Below are 22,619 nucleotides of genomic sequence, written 5' to 3' on the forward strand. Positions count from 1 at the left end.
AGCATATCTCTGCAATTTCTATCCACGGCTGTCAAGCAGTAATACCTGGCCAATGACCTGTTCTGCTGTTTCGGCAAGACTCAAATCTCATTATATACTGTTATTTGTGCCCTGAAGTTACTTTTTATAAAGAGCTGCGTCCGGTTTTCGTTTCGATGAAGACTCCATTAGAGACTTAAGGCCTCAAAAGAGGCTTCTACACTTCGATAAACACGTCTCATAAGCTTTTCTGAATCAAATGATTTATCAAAACAAGATTTGATGCAGGATTATCCGTTCACTGCAGCATATTTCTTATGAATAAAATTGCCAGCTTTTGCTACTGTGATTTGTGTGTTGCTTTGTCTTAGAAACTGCTCTTACGCCTTCAATACCCGTCGCAGTCACCTCAGTGAACCTGCTTGTTTACTTCCTGTTCTCCTTTTTTTGCAGGCCTACTCCCAGGATGCCTACCTGAAGGGGAACGACCCCTACACTGGCGGAGCCCAGTCCATCCCGGAGCCCCCGCCAGTCTGTTATCCCCGGAAGTCCTCCTTGTTTCAAGGCAGGACCCCAGGCCACGAACCCATGGTGGCAGAAACTTTCTTGGGACAACGGACTGACAGTAGGTCCCACTGGTCTGGTTCCTCTGGGCCTTCCACACCCCGCAACACAAGCTCCATCACAAGCCCTACTCTGAGCACCTGGAGCGATCTTCGAGCAGAGACTGTGAGGGAACTTGGGAGTAACCCTTCGAGCCCAGCACATCGGACAGAGGAGATCCAGTATGGAATGACCCATCAAAGGACTTCTACGCCCCCTGGCAGAGCTGTGCCCCTTCTTGGCCCTTCTCAACGTTATCCTACCAGCAGCTGCCAAGCTTCTCTCACCTCCTCTTCTTTTTCTGACAGATATGGGAGTTCTGTACCTTCCTCCACGACCAATCACAGCTGCTACGGGGTTCCAAAACATTTCCCAGACCGCCCGGCACGTGCTGGTTTCAAGGACCCCCGAGATGCAGGTGCCATTTCCTCCAGTGCCAGTCGGCCCTCATGGGACTGTTTAGGCAGTCCCAAAGCAATCTCCAGGTTAGAATGTCAGCAGGCCCTTTCTAACTGGATGTCCAACCAAGTGCCAAGGAGGAGCTCCTCAGAGGAGCGGCGCTATGGCATGCCACGCTACAGAAGTGTCTCCCAAGACAGGCTGGGAGATGCACCCATGCACCATGCATGGCCACACAGTGCCTCCCAGGACACTTTGCTACAGCCAAACCATGACAGCTGGGGCTTCAGGACACGGTCGGATAATTACCTGGCCAAGTACGGACGCTCTGTGGAAACCCTGGAACAGAGCGCCCTAATATCCCCCATATTTGATAGATGTGCGTGGCCTCCAAGTCGTTTTTACAGAACTGGTCAACCGAGTGGATCAGGCCAACCAACCAGACAACAGCCTAGCCATCCAGGTTCCTTCTCCTCTTCGTCCAGAGAGACCCCTAGCCATGTGCCGAAGCATCCTTCACAACCAAACCTTCAAAACGTTGATGACTCTGGCTATATTGGCTACAGGAGCTATAGCCCATCATTCCAGCGTAGGACTGAGCTACTTCATGCCTTTTCTTTTCGGGAACCGGGTTTCAGTGGCCTTCCAACATTTAACCTCCCTCACAGCAAAGGAACTTCACAGGCACCATACCTAGACAGGTCTGTTCCTTGGTCTTCCTCTCCAGTGACTGGCTCAGCCCCAGCAGAGTCACCATTGGGTGTTGGATCAGACATACCCAAGGACCAAAGAATGACCAGCCAAGAAATGAACCTTAAGTCACCTGAGCAGTTAACTCCTCTTTCAGCAGAGGTTGGGCATGTGGAGCAAGAGGTGGAGGAGAGGAGAGAGGAGGTGGTCCTCAGGCAGAAGCCACCCACTGGGCGCAAGGCTCCGCAGCCCATGAGGCAGATGAACTTTGTCTTTCCTGAGGACGTGAGTGAAGCAAAAGACCTTCCAGAGCCCACTGTGAGCAGCAAAGGGGAGAAGAGTGGAGAGCGTCTCAGCCGCCGGGTGGCACCGCTGGCAGCATCTGAAGACTCTCTGGCTTCCATTCCTTTCATCGGTAAGCTGGTACAAAGCGGGGCACACAAGGAAGGAACATAAAGGCTGAGGGGATGTGTTAGTTGTGTGTGTCAAAGGTAGAGGTGTAATGGGGAGCAGGGTAGAGGGATAATGTTGTTGTAACTTTCATAAGAAATCCTCCAGATGTGCTCTGTGGCTGTCCTCAGAATATGCATTGTTGAATTCAGCCTGCACTTTAAAACAAGCATTGACAAAGCCAGTAGTTCTCCCTTTCAGAGGTGTTGAATCTGCCAATGCTTTTTGTTCATTCTGTACAGCATAGGCATTACTGATGCTGTACAGCATGAACAAAAGACAAAAAAGGCGCAGTGATGCGGACGTGATAGAAGTGTCATTTAGTATGCAAGCATGTGTCCGTTTGTATGTGCATGACGCAGCACCATTTTTTTAAATGTATCGATCCAGGATGGATAGTTAAATAAAAAATCTGAAAGTCTTTAAGATATTCCTAAATCTTTGAGTGTTCGGCAGCCGTGGCTGACTCATTGATTGTGCGTGTGATCTGAATATGGTGTGCTCATGCTCTGTGTCTGTATCATTGTCAGAGTCTTGTACTGTACCTGTCTTGATGAAGAAAGTAGCCTAAAACGCCCTTCAGATCTAGCTGAAATCCTCTTGGTGAGATCCATCACCTCCTGAACAGCTGCAGTTACCGCAGCTGATCCACCATGTCTCCATGGTAGTATAGTGGGGATGGAGTATATGCTTTACTCTGCTCTGGCGATGGAATCAGATTATCACGCTATGATGAAGTTCCAACAGGCTCTGGAAAGGTCCGCGTTTTCAACCAGGTAGTGAACAAAACTCCAACGTGTTCCGCTTCCTGGATCTTATCAGCCTATGCTTTGGTGTGCTGCTTCTACTTGGTCTGGCTGTTTCGGAATGCTGTATGGTACGCTTCAGTACTTGTAGCATGAACCTGGCTGAGAAACAGAAGAGTGCTTTCATGCCAGAGGCATGTGCTGTTCTACCTAAGACCTAATTTCAAGGACAAGCGGCTCAGGGACTATATAAGGTGCTGGTCTTCTCAGTGAGCCTCTGCCGCGTATCCCAACTGAAGCTTACATAGGGAGAAACCTGCACGGTCTTGAGGCACCTCTACAAAGCAAAACAGTAGTGAGAGAGACTGCATTCCCACTGGTCCTCTTCAGCTAAGATGAATGGCTTTAGAATCCCGTCCTTTTGTCTTTGGGTGGGTGATGTTGAGTGAGTGAGCCCTGTTGGTATTATTTCTCCTTTGGAATCCCTGTTAAAACAACCCAAAGCATTTTCACTCTGACTCTGCCTTTTGGTGTTGTGTGCAAGATACCTGCATAGCATTATAACTCCATAAGACTATGAGAGATAGAATATGAGAGGGCAGAGTATAAATAAGGACATGGTGTTTGTAGAGCGCTAAGGGATCAACAGAGAGACATAAATAGACATTCTGTTTTCTTGCAATAGCTTCTGTTTTTGATTTCTTTTTTGTAGCTATGTTGGAAGGTTTTGTTCCACTTCAAAAATGTTGCAGTGTGCAGATCTAAAATAGATTCCAGCTCCCAAAATTATTGTTAGAAGTAGCTTTGTTGCTCAACACAACATTCTACATAGAACCTACCTCAAGCCTGTGTCCTTGCATAGAATATACAGCACTGCACCAAACTGTCCCTGATGTGGCGCCCAAAATACTGACATGGCCCACATGTTTTGGACATGCTCAGAGTCAGTGTCGCTGTGGACGGTGGTCACAGATGTCCTGGCAACCATCACGGAGAGCGAAAACATATACATTATGGAAGCAGGTTTATTGGGGCTGAACAGGCATAGGAAGGTGAGGAGCGCCTCTAACTGATTTATAGACCTGGCATTGCTAACAGCTCAGAGAGCAATTTCAATGAAGTGGAAAGATACCCACCTTCCTGGATTACCCTACTGGTACGCGGCCACCCTGAATGGGGGTAAGGCCGCATCGGTTGCACTCCGTAGGAAAGAAGTTAGGGGCCTGCGCAAAGTCGCCATTGCGCTGGAGTGGGACACACTCCTCCATGGAAGTCCCATGCACGGTCCTTTCCAGCAGCTCCAAGGGTCTGAGGATGAGAGTATGCATCCACAGCCCAGGAACTCCCATGCATGGTCCCTTCCAGCAGCTCCTAGGGTCTGAGGATGAGACTATGCATCCACAGCCCAGAAAGTCCAACGCATGGTCCCTTCCAGCAGCTTATAGAGACTGAAGATAACATCATGCAATGGTCTCTTCCAGCAGCTCCAGGGGTCTGAGGAGGATGCCATGCGTTCAGTGCCAAGGTCCCACACACATTTCTTTATAGAAATGCTGACAAACTTCATCAAAGAAAACTCCATCCTCGACTCCTCTCAATCCGGATTCCGCAGCAACCACAGCACTGAGACTGCCCTCCTTGCCGCCACTGATGACATCTGCATGCTCCTCAACCAAGGCCACACCGCATCCCTCATCCTACTCTACCACTTCGCAGCCTTCGACACCGTCTTTCACTGCTCCCTCGCAGCCAGACTCCACGACAACGGAATACAGGGAACTGCCCTCGACTGCCTCCGCTCCTTCCTCGCCGGCAGAATCCAAAGTATCAGACTCCCGCCTTTCCTCTCCGAACCCACACTGATCAACTGCGGAGTACCACAAGGATCCTCGCTTTGTCCCACACTCTTCAACATCTACATGGCCATGCTCGCCGCCATCGTCAAACAGCATGGGCTCAGCATTGTATCCTACGCCGACGACACCCAGCTCATCCTCTCCCTCACGAAGGACTCCGAAACCACCAGACTCGGCTTCCAAGAAGGAATTAAAGGCATTGCAGCTTGGATGAGCAGCAGCTGTCTGAAACTCAACTCAGAGAAGATAGAAGTCCTAGTCCTCGGATCCTTCCCCTCTGCATGGGACAACTCCTGGTGGCCCTCGGAGCCCCCGCACCCCCACGGACCATGCCCGGAACCTCAGCATCATACTCAACTCCTTCCTCACCATGACCCGTCAGATCAACACCGTCCCCTCCCCTCCACCTGCTTCAACACCCTCTGCAAGACCTTTGAGTGGATCCCCCACGAAGCCAGAAAGACTGTCACCCACGCACTCATAACAAGCAGCCGGGACTACGGAAACACCCTCTACGCTGGAATCAAAAAATCCCTGCTACAAAACTCCAGACCATCCAGAACCCCGGGGACAGACTCGTCCTCGGCATCCCACGGCATGAGCACATCACCCAACACCTGCGAGACCTCCACTGGCTCCTCGTTGAGAAGAAAGTAATCTACAAGCTCCTCACCCACACCTACAAATCCCTCCACAACACCGGACCCAAATTCCTCAACAAAAGAGTCTACTTCCACGTACCCATTAGAAACCTCCGCTCCACCGAACTTTCCTTTGTAGAAACCCCACGCATCCGCAGAACAAGAGCAGGTGGAAGAGCCTTCTCCTACATCACAGTCAAAGCCTGGAACGAGCCCCCAGTCATCATCAGAGGCTCCCCTACTCTGCACACCTTCAGGAAGAGCCTCAAGACCTGGCTCTTCTGCTGAACCGGAGCTATCCGTCTCCCCCTCTGCCCACCAGTGCCTTGAGACCCTCACGGGTGAGTAGCGCGATTTAAACCCCCTGATTGATTGATTGACTTCTAGCATTCTAGCAGCTCCTAGGGTCTGAGGATTAGACACTGCCCCAACATTCAAGTGTCCCTACATGTTCCCACCCACCAGCTCCTGAGGATAAGACAAGGGACCACAGCACAAAGTGTCCACAGCAGCACAGGCTGTTTGGGAATGTTCAGCTTTCCTTCAGGACAACAAACATTAGCTCTAACTGGACTTTGGCAGATATCTTCCTTCTAGACTCTGTCTCATCTGAGCGTTTCTATACAGGCCCCTTGATGTGACCTGCCCTGGACAGACTAGCAATGCTGCACCTTGTTTTCCTAAAGAGCTCATGTCTCTTCTGTCTTTCAAACCCTTCGCAATGCATTAGTGAGTAAGATCAGTGAAAAAAACTTATTGTTGATTGTCTGGATTAATTTGAGGCACTGTTATTTACTTTGGTCTGCATTCAGTCTGTTGCTTTGTTTCTCGCGGTGTCAATGCAGACAGGGACCAGCTTTATGAAAAGAAATTATAGCACTGCCACAAATAGGATAAATCCAGAAAGCAACCCATAGTATGGATCATCATTGTGGCTCAGCAATGCCTAGGGGCACCATGTACCCGCAATCACTCCATGAATAACACCACTGAGCATGTGATCTTATGTGTTCAGCTGCCTTCAGTACGACTAGTGCTAATATGGTCTGGTAATGCCTAAACCCCCTCCCCTTAATGACCAAAGACCCTTGGCGTGGGGACCCTCCCAGCTCCCGTGGAGGCTCGCCACACCCGTTTCCCCCAGGGCAAACAATGCAAACACCACAACAGTTTGGGTTAGGGGTTGTAGCTACCCCAGTCGTATTTTATTACATAAAATAATCAAAACATTGAAATTCTTATTATTTACATTATGCACAATAACGCAGAGAGTCCAATACGTTGATAGGTACAAGACGTCAATTGGCTAACCTTAACATGCTTCTAGTACATAGCCATTCCTATGGTAATCTAAGCGATGACAATATTCTCTTTCTGTGTATCCCTGTTAGAGCCTACGGCAAGATAAATGACTGGCGGCCCCAGATCCCGATCAAACTAGGTCCCAACCTCCTACCGGAGTGACCTTGCGCAGGGGGCCCAGCTTATCAGATGGAACTACTCCCAATGGGGAGCAGACAAAATCTTGCATTGGGGAGTCTCAAATGGCCCCAACCGAACTTCCTTCTCAATTTGTGCTGCCGCCACCGTAAAACCTTTGATCCAATTCACCAACGTCTCCTCGACCCTAAACTTCAACAACATATTAGCCCACTCTCTTGGGTGCGTCCATTCCTTATTCTTTTTGGGCTCCTCCCTTTCTGCCTCATCTAGCAGCATGGAAAACATATTCACACAAGAGCCCTTCCAAATCTTTTCCTTAGTTTCTTGAGACACATGTCACCCTAATTGCTCTCTAACGGAGCGAACTTCACCTAAACCCGAAGGTGGCAAGGTTTGCAGCATACCTGTAGGCGCCGTCTCTGCTGGCTTTGTTGCTCCTGCATCTGATGGCATGGTGGCTGCGGGCGGGGCTCCTCCACTCCCCATTGGCCCCCATCGCACCACCCGTTGGTACAGCCAGCCCGTCTCCGGGCTTACAGACATCTAACTGTGCCACTATCTTTCTGGCCTTCTCCAATGCATTCTCCCCGGTACCCGACACCCCTGCTGCCAGGGACCAGTTACCCATTTTTTCTAGCGAAGGGACTTCTGCTGCTAGACTAGATACCAAATCGGGCTGGACCGGCGTGCTCCTGGATGGGCCCACGTCATGGGGACCTGTGGGGTGTCCCCCGTTGCTCCCAGCTGCCCTTCAGTGGGGAGAGGGGCACCCGGTGTACTTGGCTGACCCCGGCCAAACCTCCTGCCCCCTCGTTTGTAGGCTCATCTCCCCCACCACCCCTATTAGGCTGACCACCGTTGGCATGTGGAACTGGTACGGGCTCCACCAACCGGGGCACCACCCGGGCTGGTGCTGTGGCCCCATCCGTCCCATCCCCTTCCCTAGGTGGAGGCGCCCCACCTTTCTTAGGTCTAGTTTTTTAGGCACCAGGGGAAAAGCTGCCTTACGGGCTACCCCATCTCACCTGGGCCTATCATCTGCCCACTCTTGACCATCCACCTTATCCCTTAAAGCAGCTAAATCCTGGCCCATATCATCCACCTTCTTCATCATGGAGTCCATTACCCCCATTTTTCGTATCATCGTCTCTATAAAACTATCAACACGTGAACGGTGCTCATTCCACTTCACTTAGGGGCCATTGTTGTACACACCTCAATGCACTGAACCACAATAGAACAGCAACCTAATAGCTGGCTCCAGGGCCCCACAGTATGCTGTGTACCAATGTAATAACCGGTTAAATAGGGCACAAAAAACACCCTTTAAGGATCAAAAACCAACAATGGCACACACACCACAGGCCACTGCGCTCTGTTCTGGGACATTGCCCAGACCCTTATCTTGTAGAAGTAGCAGTCCCCTGGCCAGCCACAGCACCCACGCCACCAGAGCCACGCCCACTAGCTAGTCTAGTGGGTAGGGTGAGTATTCTCAAACCCGCGTGGCTCCCGGCAACAATGGAAAGGTAGGCCTGCCAGTACTGCCCCAAGGCGAAAAATTCCTGTGTCCTCAGCTACCACAATCCTGGCCCGAAGAGTGTCTGCAACCTCCTCAGAGCCCAAACCAGATTAGCCAGCGGATGCTCCCCGCACAGACCCTGTAGTGGGGAGATAAAGAAAATTGCCGCGGGACTAACAGAGCACTCCCAGCAATGGCCAAATGATTTGCCCAGCTTCCAAGAATATTGTGCTGATGCTGGGGCTGGGACACTGATCCACCGCTTCAGTGTCAGCAGCTCTCAAAGCTGCACCACACCGTCTCCCATGAAAAAAACACCTGTTCCCCACCAAATTGAGAGCAAAAACGAAGGGGAGCACTCCCCAGGCGCTCCGGTTGATGAAGTGCTGCCCCGCTGGTGGAAAGATCCAGCGGATCCCTTCCACGAGGACACCTGCAGTGAAATAAAGAAAGCACAAGATGAAAAAGAATCGTTGGGACCTCCAACTGAGGCCCTGACCCATCACGCGACCTGCAGGCTGGGGAGCGGCGAAAAAGTGACCGTCCGCTCTACTCCCCAACCTTTTAACACGCAGGGTCAGGCAAGCCGGTTCTGACCGGCTTGCCCGACGTTGGCCGGACGCGTGAACCAGAATCTTCCGGTCCACGCATGGACAACCAATGGCATGCGGGGCTCCGGGGATGCCGGGGCGCCATGTCACTCTTCTGTGCGGTACCCCTGCCTCCCCTGGTGCGGGGTCCGGTGTGACCGCCATACTGGCGGCGTGCCAGAGCCCGTTCCTGCCTGGCAAGAAGACAGTGAACACATATATTGCAACAGCAACAATTTGGAAACATCATCATCAGACATTGTAATCCTGTCATAATTCCATGCTGGCAAGGTTGCTGAGAAGTGGTTATCATGGCTGTTCTGGTCAATAGTGTCACTGATGCATTAAGGGTTACGACCATGGCAGGAGAGGGTGTCCAGGAGAGGTGCCAAGCATTTTCAAATGATAGGTTGGCTTGTGGTTTTTGTTGCTGAGGGCCATTTGGGCAGTTCTGCACGCTGGAAAGTCTATTGCATGTGGCATAACATGTCCACCACAGGAGACCTTCTTCCAAGAGGTCCAGGAGTAGCTGTTTCCTGGGTTTGTGCACTGTTGTGCACCACAAGTATGGGTGAGTGACCCAGACGCCCACTCACCCTCAGAGGTGCATTAGGTTATGCTGAACTCCACAAACTACACAAACCTCACGCAAGCAGAATGGTAGTTGTGTCCATACAGTGGCCACCCTGCACACAACAAACAAGTTGGCCTTTTAAAAATTTGGGGTTTTGGGGCTTGGACCTATACAAGTCTGCTCATGAATTCAAGGGGCTGCAGAGGTTACTTGCTTATTGCATCTGGTTGCTGCTTGGGACAAGCCCTTCATTTGTTTTTATTCGTGCTGCCTTCTGGCCTTATGCCCAAAGTAGCTCTCTCTACAGGGGGACAGGAAGAGCCAATTGCTCATCTTATTTTAGGAGGACCCACTGGCAGACACAACTCAAACCGAACACATCGGATTCCCATGCAGCCTCCTTCTCCACCCCTGGAAAATAGAGGGATTGTTTCCAACCGCAGACGAAGGCGTTTCCTGCCTCTGTCAACAAAGCCACAACTGGAAACAATTGCACATGGGCAAGATAGCAACAGATTCAAGAGGTTTAGGACAACTGCAGTTACCCTGCTGAAGAACAGGAATCCCAATGTGTGTCTGTTCACGTCTCACTCTATGATTTGCAATCATGGTGTATTTATGGAATGCAAAAGGGTTGCCAGTGATTACAGGCTCACGAGTGGCACACCTCAGAGCTGTCACCTGGTCAGTGTTCTTTTTATGGGGAAGCAAAGGTGGGTTAGACCATGACTCGGACACCGAACATCAGTCTTACTGACCACTAAAACTAATAAGCGTAGGCCCCCAATGTCTAGAGTGAAAGAATTATTAGCCAGCCAACATATGGGTAGTGCTAGCTTGTTGGAGTGAGTGTGTAGGCGATACACAGCAATCATGACCTTGGATTTTACATGTGTGCCAGTTTTCATGCGTGTAGAACTGTGGGTGGGTAGCTTTAGTAATACAGGGCTAACTACACTGAATGGGGGCAGATTCAAACTGGACAGACCAGTAGACCGTTTCAAATGAGAATCACCAGGATACCCCTCCCCCACACACACCCTCCCCGCACGTGCGCCCATGCCACAGATTTACTCCCCTAAGTGTTGAGAATACTCACAACACGGTTTATTTAGCAATTACTTAGACTTTAACTACCTGCTGGGGCACATGTATCTACGGAAAGTAGGTGAAGCAAGGTATGAAGAGACCGAGCTCCAGGCAGATGCCAATTAAGACCCAACCATCTCTGTCCCTTTTTAAAAAAGCGCTGAAAACCTGGTGTTTTATCAATGCCTACCCACAGTAAGAGTATACTTTAATAGCTGGTATCTTTTGGTTAGGCGCCTTGACGCCCATTGGGCTTAGTTGCGCTATAGAAATTTCTTTTCATTCATTCATTCACTTATAAGGTCGTGGAAGGTATCAGTTCTTTGATCAGGCCAGATTTCTAGTACCCAGGTACTGCGTCTAGGTGAAGGGGAATTCCACTCCTTCACTTCCGCCACAGACGACTATAACGTGTCCCTTGAGGGAAGAGCCTCTATGATTTAAATCGAAACACCCTTTTACTAGCTGTTGTGTTAGTAATGCGGAACTGGTGCAGGAACTCTCCTGGGAGAACTTTGATGTAAAGGCACACGCATAGATCAACAGCTGTGCAACATATGGAGATGTGGTCACCAGTGCCCAAATATTTTAGGATAAAGAACTGCTCTGCTGAACCTCTTTAAGCAGGTAACTCTGGTAACATCCAAGCCGTGGCTAAGAAATCTCAAACAGAACCATTTAGCAAGAGAGACCCCTTTTGGTGGCCATATCTAGATCACTCACACCAGCATGCATATTTATTGACCATACAATCCAAAAAGACTGCGTCCAGCAGGGAGGGTCGCATCAACTGGTAGAAAGCACCTGTTTACAAGGTGAGCTTTCACTTAGTAGGTACCAAGTAGTGCAAAGTAGTTTAACGTGGTGACAGTGGACAATGCAGCATAGTTACTTCTTTTTTTAAAAGTAATTTGATTGATTTCCTCAATCGATGCAGACAGTTTTACATAAAGGACAGTAGTCAGTTATAAGCTACCTCACAGTACAGTTTCCCAGAGGGTCTAGATACCCTTAGCAATGGCTTCAAGCACTACAGTAGGATTGCTTCAAATATGTCATAAAACAACCAACTTGTAAAACAATTACATCTAGCAGGTCATAACAGTCACAGGTGACCTATAGCACTGCTCGAATAATACATAAGCATGGCAGCACTTGTTGGTGAAACCCTTAGGATATGCATCTAAGCGCAAATACTGTAATAAAGTCAGAGTATCATAGAAGGGCAGTCCAATTACAGACATTATGTTCGAATCAGGAGACAATAGGGGGATATGGAGGAGGGTAGGGGGAAGGAGGCATGGCAGGGGGCTTCACAGAGTACAAGAGAGTGTAATGGACGTCACATCCCCTATCTATCTCGGGACATCAGGACGCCTCTGCATAGTCTCATCCTCAGGCCCGAGGAGGTCCTGGAAGGGACCGTGCCTGGGACTTCCTGAGCTGTGGATGCTTAGTCTCATCCTCAGACCCTAGGAGCTGCTGGAAGGGACTGAGCGTGGGACTCCCTGAGCTGTGGAGCATAGTTTCATCCTCAGACCCTAGGAGCTGCAGGAAGGGACCATGCTTTGAACTTCCTGGACTGTGGATGCATAGTTTCATCCTCAGACCCTAGGAGCTGCTGGAAGGGACTGTGCGTGGGACTTACTGGGCCGTGGATGCATAGTCTCATCCTCAGACCCTAGGAGCTGCTGGATGGGACTGTGCGTGGGACTCCCTGTGTCATCCGCGAATTGTAGCTCCGGAACGGCTTGACCACTCAACTTGGGAGAGTCATGCTTGCAGCCCAAGAGGGTGTCAGGGATGTCATTGACATAAAGAGAGAAGAGAGTTGGCGCCAAGACGCAGCCTTGCCTCAGCCCTCTCTCTATGTCAATTTTTTCTGTCAGTTCCCCGTTGGGTCCCCAACTTACTCTTGCATAATTCCCCTCATGCAGCCTCATTAGTTGGTGTAGTATGTCACCGGGGACTCCCGTATTTCCTAATGATTTCCACAGTTTGCCTCTCGGGACCAAAGGCTACATATAGGTGGGAGTTCCTTATATTAATATATTTCCAAACTAAACATAAAAATCTAAAAACCTGATCCACTGTGCTAATTTTAGCTCTAAACCCTGCCTGATATTTTGTTAAAATAGAGCTATCTTCAATCCAAATGTTAAGCTTAAATAAAAGTTGTCGTGCAAAAATCTTTTGGCGTACATCCAAAAGACCAATTGGTCTGTAGTGGGCCGGATTAGATCTATCCCCCTTCTTGAAGATGGTTACAATTTCGGCACTCCGCCACGTCTCCGGTATTGGGGCCCCTCTTAGGATGTCATTACTAAGTAGATTAATGTACGGAGCCCAAAGGAGATTTTCGTATTTCCAAAGATCGCCAGGAATTCTGTCTGGGCCCGGGGCTTTACCCTGTTTGACTGCATTGATGGCAAGTATAGTGTCAGATAAACTAAATGTTAAGGGAGTAATACACGGGTTAACTTGTAGATTCCCTAATGTACACTCGTCTTCATCTTCCCCACCACACAAATACAGGGATGAGAAGTGGTTGACCCAGACACTTTCTTCAAGGAATCTATCCCTTGATGGACTACTTTCTTTCGAGCCACTCGCAATCAGCTTCCAGAAGAGGGACTGGTCTTTTGTTTTGCATGCTAAAAGCAGGTCCGACCAGACTCTACCATCCCATTCTCTTTTTGCAAGATCAAGTATCTTTTTATAATGCATCCTTTTCTCTCTAATAATGTTAATCTGATTATCTTTTATAGTTTGTATTAATTCGGTTTTAGCATGGCGACAAGCTTTATTATACCAGCGGCCTTCCTTCGGATTAGGTTTTTTCTGGCCAGATTGTGCCTGTTTAGTCCCTTTTATGAAGATCTCTCTAAGCTGTGACATTAAGTTCTCATGTAACTCAACTAAGAAAATACCCTCTCCATTGTTATCAACTAATGGGGACATTAGAGTTACATAAGAGTCATAGATTTTCTTAATAATACCTTTATTACCCATTACCGCAGGCCATTTTAAAGACCTGCGGTTATTGAATTCTAGGGGATCCTCAGACCGAGAGTTCTTGCAGGGATTTATCTCCCGTAGGGGGGCAACTAGCGTCCCACAGATTGACAAAACTAAGGGAAGGTGGTCACTTTCTATACGGTGGTCCACCTTTAGATCTTGAAGTATTGGCCATAAGCACATTGAGACCAGTATATAGTCTAAATGACTGGCACAACAACCTCTTTTAAAGGTAGGTTTACTTGGACAATCCGACAGCAGTCGCCCATTACAGGCGCGCAAACCGTGTTCCATTGTTAGCTTTAGTAGTTGCAAAGCCCCTTTTGAGCAAGCAACAGTGCTATTTGTATCAATGTGAGGGATATTGTTAACACTATCTTCCTCCCCTATTACTGTTTCCGAATCCTTATTAGGGGATTGTGGTCTGTTATAGGTATTAATAATACAGACCGACCAGCCTTTTACATCTCTGAATTTTATCGCCAGGATGTCTGGACTGTTACAGTCTATTTGTTGAACATCAATTCCTAATGTTATTCTTACCCAGATTATCAGGCCACCAGATGGTCTACCCTTGTTCAGATTGCTAGCTGGAACATAAAAAGATCTATACCCAACTTTAAAAACGTTTTCTAAGGCCCAGGTTTCCTGGAGCAGAATGAAGTCCCCCCTATTAATATATTCCTGCCATGCTGGATCAGGAATATTTTTCCCTATGCCGGCAATGTTCCAAGGTATTATTAATAACTTAGAGTTATCCTCGTCCTTAGTAAGTGTGACTGTTGGGCTATTAATCACACTTATATTCTCTATGATTTTGGGGGGGGGTTAACAAATTTAAATTTAAGTTTCCACCCGTATTCGTTAAAATGGGATCTGTAGACTGAATGACTATTTCTCTAGAGTTACACCTGCGGCTGTTTGCATAGGTGAAATCTGTTGTTAATATGGATTCACCTATTTCATGTGTATCTCCCAGTCAATAAACTTCATCTAGCCCATAGAGTGGTGCAAATCGGTTATTTATAGCCACCCAGGGATTAGGAGCATAGCCATCTGCCATCACCCTATGGGTGGGGATGTGCTGATTTCTGTACTGCCGCATTTCCCTCGGTCTATAGAAGTAAGTGAGATCTTTTGTGCAAATTGAGCCCTTATTCATATACTGATATTCTTCGCTAATTAGTCTCACTACTTTGCTATCTCTGAAGTTGACAATGATTGTATCCCCTTGAATGTCTTTTGGTTTTCTGCCTATCCAGTTGACTCTTCTAACAAACATCACCTCTCCATTCAGATGTCTAGGGATTGGCCTATTATTATTCAACCAGAATGTCACCTTGTTTTTCAATTCTTGGTAGGATTCTGATTTCCCATTTTTTAGTTCAGGAACACCCGTGAGTACAATTACACATGGTAATGACTCAGGTGGTAGGTCAACCGTGGCCAGGGGAACTCTTATAATGCTAACCTCTTTCTCTTTGTTATTTCCTACTTCTTTTGGGGACGCAACAATTTTAGGTACATCGTTTACTTTACACGGTGTGGTGTGCTGAATAGTCTTTTCGGAAGACTTTTTAGTCTGTTTGTTAGATTGTTTATTAGTACTAGGGCCCTTTGGCAATCCTACCCCTATAGTTTTATTGGCAGTTGGACCTACTATAGGTCCTATAGTGGTTGTGGCGGGATCCATTAAGGGGGGAACCATATTCTTTATCTGGCCTCCAACTTCAAATTTTACCAGATTTTTTAATGAGGTAAAGTTGTCAAGGGTTAGCTGTTCAAGTTTCTCCAGTTTGTTGTTAACCATTTTTATCCGTTCAAGGAGGGGGAGAATCAATGATTTGACAACTTTTTCTATATGTACCATTGACACTTCAACCTCTTCTATGGGGGCCGAAGGGACCTTCCCTACATGATTAACTCTGGTGTTTTTGGTAGGAGCCCTTGGTGCAATATCAGGTCTTACTGGCACTTTAGCTGCCTGTACGCCTGGGTCAAGTAGGGCGGAATCCGTCGTTTTTACGACTTTTTGTTGCCTCCCTTTCTTTGAGGTTTCAGTCCTGTTTCTTTTTGTGGTGTCTGATAGGTTCGTAATTTTGGACTTGTGTACTAACTAAATCGAGTGTAGCACTATCAGTAGTTGGGTCGGTCTCCTGTGCCTTTGTTTGTTCAACAGTGCCTGGTCGGCGAGAACCCTCGCCGCTGTGAGACACCGCTGATCCCACCTGTACATTAGGGGACTCAACCTGAGATGCAGGCCCTAATAGTGAAGAGTTCAATGAGAAAGAGAAATCTGCACTTAGGTCAGCTGCAAGCTGCAAATTTGGTGTTTGTGAAAGACTACTATTGTTATATTGTAACCCCAGTAGGGTATTTTGTGTGGATAAGTTGTTAGAATTGTTGGAATTATGGTCAGTCCTAGGGAGATCTATATACGAGTCCACAAGTAGTGAGATGGAGTTATCTGCCTGTGTCACAGTAGTGTCAGTTTGTATTTGCTGCAGACACATATTTGGAGGTAGAGAAAGACGTCTCTCCGTGTTCTCGATGGCAGTAACAACCACACCAATTGTCTTCTGTAGCATCCTATCGATTGCTGTAAGGGTGGGCAATGGGGTTGTACCATTCTTTTTGAGTCTGGAGCTTGATCTTGTTTGGACAGGAGTATTTACCCCCATATCTCAGTGTAAAGTACGAACAATGGACTATGTAAAGGTACCTTTTGGTCCACAACAGGAAAGTAAGCCGATGGAACCAAGGGAGGTGACCCAGCCCAGCCTCTCCCAGCCCCGGACGGCCACAGACGGCCCGCCCTTTGCCCGGGCTTCGGCTGCGTCCCGCGGAGCGGAGGGTCAGCACCCTTTGTAGCGCCTCCTGGCGCTGTTGTGACGGTACCCGCCTGCGCCCAGCCCCTGAGGTTGCTGGGATTCCGAGTCCTCCGCTCGGTGGCCGCGATGGTATCAGTAAGCGGTGGCGGGAGGACTCGTGCAGCAGCGGCAGGGTAGAGAAATGCCCAGAGATTAGGTTTCCTTCAGCAATCACCCACAGTTTGGTTCACAAACGTCTCGCAAGCTGTGCCGGGGGTCCGCACACTTTGTAGCGCCTCCTGGCGCTGTTGTGATGGTACCCGCCTGCGCCCAGCCGCCGAGGTTGCTGGGATTCCGAGTCCTCCGCACGGCGGCCGCGATGGTAACAGCAAGCGGTGGGGGGAGGACTCGTGCAGCAGCGGCAGGGTAGCGAAATGTCCAGAGATTAGGTTTTCTTCAGCAATCACCCACTGTTTGGTTTACAAACGTCTCGCAAGCTCCGCCGGGGGTCAGCACCCTTTGTAGCGCCTCCTGGCGCTGTTGTGACGGTACCCGCCTGCGCCCAGCCGCTGAGGTTGCTGGGATTCGGAGTCCTCCGCTCGGCGGCCGCGATGGTATAAGTAAGCGGCGGCGGGAGGACTCGTGCAGCATCGGCAGGGTAGAGAAATGCCCAGAGATTAGGTTTCCTTCAGCAATCACCCACAGTTTGGTTCACATAGGTTCATCCCCAGACCCTAGGAGCTGCAGGAAGGGACCATGCTTTGGACTTCCTGGACTGTGGATGCATAGTTCATCCTCAGACCCTAGGAGCTGCTGGAAGGGACCGTGCCTGGGACTTCCTGAGCTGTGGATGCATAGTCTCATCCTCAGAGCCCTAGGAGCTGCTGGAAGGGACTGTGTGTGGGACTCCCTCAGCTGTGGATGCATAGTCTCATCCTCAGACCCCAGGAGCTGCTGAAAGGGACCATGCGTTGGACTTCCTGAACTGTGGATGCATAGTCTCATCCTCAGAGCCCTAGGAGCTGCTGGAAGGGACTGTGCCTGGGACTCCCTGAGCTGTGGATGCATAGTCTCATCCTCAGACCCTAGGAGCTGCTGCAAGGTACTGTGCATGGGACTTCGTTGACTGTGGATGCATGATCTCATCTTTAGATCCCAGGTGCTGCTGAAAGGGATCGTGCGTGGGACTTCGTGGACTGTGGATGCATAGTCTCATCCTCAGACCCCGGGAGCTGCTGAAAGGGATTGTGCGTGGGACTTCGTGGACTGTGGATGCATAGTCTCATCATCAGACCTCAGGAGCTGCTGAAAGGGATTGGGCGTGGGACTTTGTGGACGGTGGATGCATAGTCTCATCCTCAGACCCTAGGAGTTGCTGAAAGGGATCGTGCGTGGGACTTCGTGGACTGTGGATGCATAGTCTCATTGTTGCGGTTCAGAAGGAGGGACACTTACAACGGGACTAGGTAAATGGGGTTTTATTTTTATAAACTTTTTTTCTTCCTTTGAGTCTGTCTTTCTCGTGCTAAAGTGGCAGGGTCCAAAGTATCAGCAAGGGCACGAAACCGGTGAGGACTGGTTCGTCTTCTTTCTTCTTCGGGGTGATCCAGGCTTCTGTCTCGGGCTGGATCTCAACGCCACATGCGGGGAGAGAAAGAGAGGCTTTAGACTCTACTCTGCAAATGGTCTACAACCCTTAGGACCCGTCGGGAAGTGAGGACACCGGTGGATTTTAGTGCTCGTATAACTTGTTATGGTGTAGGTTCGTTTGGTAGGGAGGGACGGAGGGTTTCGGGTTGGGGTTTAGGAAAATGGGAAGGATAGAGGTCGGGGGGGAGTTTTTAAACTATTTACACGGCGTTTCCACGGCGTCCAAGCCAACCCGCTCACGCACCTGTGTGAGCCACACTCCTCCGTGGGTGTGGCTGGGCGGTGCTTGAGAACGCTGGCCTCCAGGCACAGCTACTCCTGCTCTCCGGTCGTCCGCGATGTCCTTTGTGAAACCTTCTCCTTTCTCTGCGGTCTCCCTTCGCTCTCCTCTTCTCCAGGTGTCGTGACACACCTCTCTCTTGGCGTCCTCCTTTTTCTCCACTCCTCCGAACACGTCAGATGGGGGCGTGTACGATTCCTCCAATGGGGTTTTTTGGCAAAACAGCGTGTCACAATGGGGCGTGTCATTCCGCTCCTTCTTGCCGTCCTTAAAGGAACAGTTCTCTTCGGAATCTTGGACTTGCCTCCACCACGCCTCTGACTCTGCTCCCCATGGTTCCTGATACGACGAAAGAGAGGAGTGGTCACTGGAGCTGTCATTGTTAACAGACCACCAATTAGTGTCGGTCCCTGCCACCCCGCTACACTCCTCCCCCCTAAGATTCTCCCGTTCGGGGAGAGTACATAGTCTAGAAAGGAAATCGGCATTGCCATGGTCTCTGCCTTTTTTGTGTTGTATGGTGAATGAGTAGGGCTGCAAAAAGAGGAACCACCTCAGGACTCTCTGATTGTGAGACTTCTGCCTGTACATCCACTGTAGTGGAGCATGGTCCGTGAACAAGGTGAAGTTTTTTCCTTCGAGATAGTATTTGAGTTTTTCAACAGCCCAGCGAATTGCTAAACACTCACGTTCAATGGTTGGGTATTTTGTCTCTCTGGGGTGCAGTTTCCGGCTAATGTACAAGAGGGGGTGTTCAAGTCCGTCCTTTCCTATCTGAGAAAGGACTGCCCCGATACCTTTGTCCGAGGCGTCTGTTGCAACAAAGAAAGGTTTGTCAAAATCTGGGGCTATTAAGATAGGACTGGTGGTGAGGGCATCTTTCAGTTTTTTAAATGCCACTTTGGCCTCCTCAGGGGGGTTTTGTATTTGTTTTGGGCTTACTTCTTTCTGAAGGAGATTAGTCAACGGAGTAGCTAACTCTGCAAAATTGGCGAAAAATCTACGATAATAGCCTATAAGGCCTAGAAATGCCCTCAGTTCTTTCTTGGTACTGGGAAAGGGAGCGTTTTGTATGGCTTTCACCTTTTCTTCTTGTGGTGCTATAGCTCCCTCACCTAACATGTACCCCAAGTATTTGACCTTTGTGTAGGCAGAACGTGACTTCTTCGCATTTATGTGCAACCCACCGTCTCTTAAGGCTTACAATATGGTTTGTAGATGTTGTAGATGAGTCTGCCAGGAGTCACTGAATATCACGATGTCATCTAGATACACCGAGCAGAACTGAAGGACCTTGTGCATTAACCTTTGAAATGTGGCCGGTGCCCCATGGAGCCCGAATGGCAACACTTTAAATTCAAAGAGCCCTTCATCGGTAGCAAAGGCCGTTTTATGTCTGTCTTCCTCTTTTAGGGGTACTTGCCAATAGCCTTTCGTTAGGTCTAAGGTTGTTATGAAACAGGCATCACCAATGCGCTCAATCAACTCATCTACCCTCGGGATGGGGTACGCATCAAATGAGGAAATGGCATTGAGGGCTCTAAAGTCCATGCAGAACCTTGTGGAGCCATCAGGTTTTGGCACCATTACAATTGGGGAGGACCAACTGTTCCGTGACGGTCTGATTAATCCCAAACGCAGCATGTCTTGTACCTCTTTCCTTACGGCCTCCCTCCTAGCAGCTGGGATCCTAAAGGGCTGCAACTTTACCATCTTTCCAGGCTCTGTGTCTATCCTATGTTCAATCAGTGGGGTACACCTGGGTTGGTCCGAGAATAGATCAGCAAAGGGTTGTAGGGTCTCAAGTAGTTCCTGTTTTCTGGCGGCACTCAACTCCTCATTTATAGGAAGCTCTGCTAGGGTGGAGACATTTCCAGGGGATGGTAAACTGAAGTGTGCGCTCTGAGGAATAGGTCCGATCCATTTTTTTAACATGTTTATATGAAAACATTGTTTTCTGGCAGGGGATATCTGGAGTCGATAAGTCGTGGTTCCGAGTACCTCCACCACCTGGTAAGGACCTTTCCATTCTCTCTGGAATTTATGAGCTGTGGTTGGCATCAACACCAACGCCCAGTCCCCTAAATTTAATATTCTCCACCACTTTCCTTTGTCATAATTCTTTTTCTGTCGTGTCTGGCTACGTTCAAGGTTGGAATATGCAAGATCCCTCAATTTTCCTATTTTACTGCGCAATGACTGGGTATACTCTAGAAGGGACCTAGTTTCTTCCTGTTCTTCCTTTTCCCAGGCATCCCGAGTTATTTCTAGAAGAGAACTGGGCTGTCTCCCATAGAGGAGTTCAAATGCGGAATAACCGGTGGAACTCTGGACTTGGGCTCGTAATACATATAAAGCCAAGGGGAGTAAACGGTCCCAGTCTTGGTTTTCTATAGACAACATTTTCCTCAAGGTGGTTTTGAGGGTTCGATTATATCGCTCGACCAACCCGTCAGTCTGCGGGTGATATGCAGACGTTCGTATTTGCTGGACGTTCAAGGATCTGGTGACTTCTCCCATCAATTTGGACACAAAGGGTGTTCCCTGGTCCGTTATGATCTCCTTGGGAAAACCTACCCTAGAAAATAGCTCTAGAAAATTTTCTGCCACATTCTTAGTAGTTGGTGATTTTAAGGCGTAAGCTTCTGGAAAGCGGGTAGCGTAATCAACGATTACTAGGGCATCAGTATTTCCTTTGGAAGTACGGGGGAGAGGTCCAATGAGGTCCATACCCACCCGTTCGAATGGTTGTCCTATTATTCGCATTGGCTGTAAAGGAACAGCTGGGGGTCTCTGTAGGTTTTTCCTCTGGCAAACCTCACATGTTCTGCAAAAGGTGGTTGCTTCTTTATACAGGCCTGGCCAAAAAAAACACTTCAATATATTTTGTAGTGCACTGTGACCTGCCGTCAGGTGGGTATGAGCATAGTACAGCACCTGCTCCCGAAACTCTTTAGGGATTACCAATTGTTTAGGATCACCTTTCTTTCCTTCTCAGTACAACAAGTCTTTTTCTATGATAAACCTGGAATATGGTGTAAGTGGATTCCCCTGACCTGAGTGGGCCGCCTCCCAAGAATTGAAGAGTGTGGCATCGTTTGCTTGGGCGAACCTAAAGTTCCGATCCAGGGCCCAAGGTTCGGCGGTCAAGAGAGTATTAGCAGTAACTTTCTGGGTCTGTTTAGAGAACATAGCCAGGAAGTCGGGGTTGTCTACCCCGAGAATCAAATCTTCTGGAAGAGTTTCTCTAGCCCCTACCCTCACCTTACAGGGACTCCTACCTACTGGATGGATCACCAATTCCGCCACTTCATAGGGCTTTACGTCCCCATGTACACACCGGATAAAGACCTGGGAGCCTGTTACATACTGATGGGGTAAAACTAGGGATTTTTGTAGCACCGACTCTCGGCACCCGGAATCCAGTAGCGCCCTAACCCACTTCTGGTTCACCCTGACTCTTACATAAAAAGAAGGTCCCATTTCGGCTGTATACATGACGGCTCTAGGTGCGTAGCCCACTTCCATAGGTTCTTCAGTGGATTTCTTTTTCGGACACATCCGAGCTATATGTCCCCACTCTCCACAATCGAAACACTGGGGTCCCCTCACTACAGGAAAGTCAACTCGGGTGGTTTTGGCTTTATGGGCTCCGGTACAGGCTTCCCTCTTCTTTCTATTTAGTTTGTGATTGCCGGTTTTGTTTTCTCGGTCTCCCAGGGGTGAATCTTTGGTTGGGCTCTAGTATATGTAGACGCCATTTCGATTGCCTGAGCCGGTGTTAACCCTGCATGTTGTTTCAGCCACCTTTATGTTCCATAAGGTAATGCTTCCATAAACTCCTCTAGGTATATACAGTCCATAATCTCTTCCTTGGTTTTGCTCTCAGGCTGAATCCACTTATCGGCGGCATGTTTTAGGTGAAAATACAATGTCTTGGGATTTTCACAGGTCACTCCTTTCTCTTTACTGAAGCGGACTCGGTATGCCTCCGAATCCAGACCTAGATGGTCTAAGATTATGTGTTTGATTTGCGCATACGGTATTGTTCCGTTGGCATTTGCTACTTGATATGCTGCCTGTGATTCCTCCGACAACAGGGGTGCCAAGAAGAACGGCCACTTCTCTTCAGGCCACCTGCAGGCTCTGGCCGCCCTCTCAAAGTTTGTCATGAAGGCATCAGGGTCTTCTCCGGGGTTATATTTTTGTAATGATACCCCAGAAGGATGCGGCAAAGGTGTTCTCCTGTCTACCACAGGTCCACTTCCTGGTTCTTTCA

General features: G+C 48.8%; 1 protein-coding gene across 2 annotated transcripts in view; it reads left to right on the forward strand.

The window, feature by feature from the left end:
• ARHGAP23 (Rho GTPase activating protein 23) overlaps nt 1-22,619 on the forward strand; it is a 461,228-nt gene that overhangs the window by 364,194 nt on the left and 74,415 nt on the right. For both annotated transcript variants that reach the window (XM_086924313.1, XM_086924312.1), the window contains exon 7: nt 433-2,086. In XM_086924313.1, coding sequence (XP_086780439.1) covers nt 433-2,086 — 1,654 coding nt within the window. The remainder of the gene's footprint in view (nt 1-432; nt 2,087-22,619) is intronic.

The sequence above is a fragment of the Lissotriton vulgaris genome, chromosome 5, assembly GCF_964263255.1.
Source record: "Lissotriton vulgaris chromosome 5, aLisVul1.2, whole genome shotgun sequence".
Taxonomy (NCBI): Eukaryota; Metazoa; Chordata; class Amphibia; order Caudata; family Salamandridae; genus Lissotriton; species Lissotriton vulgaris.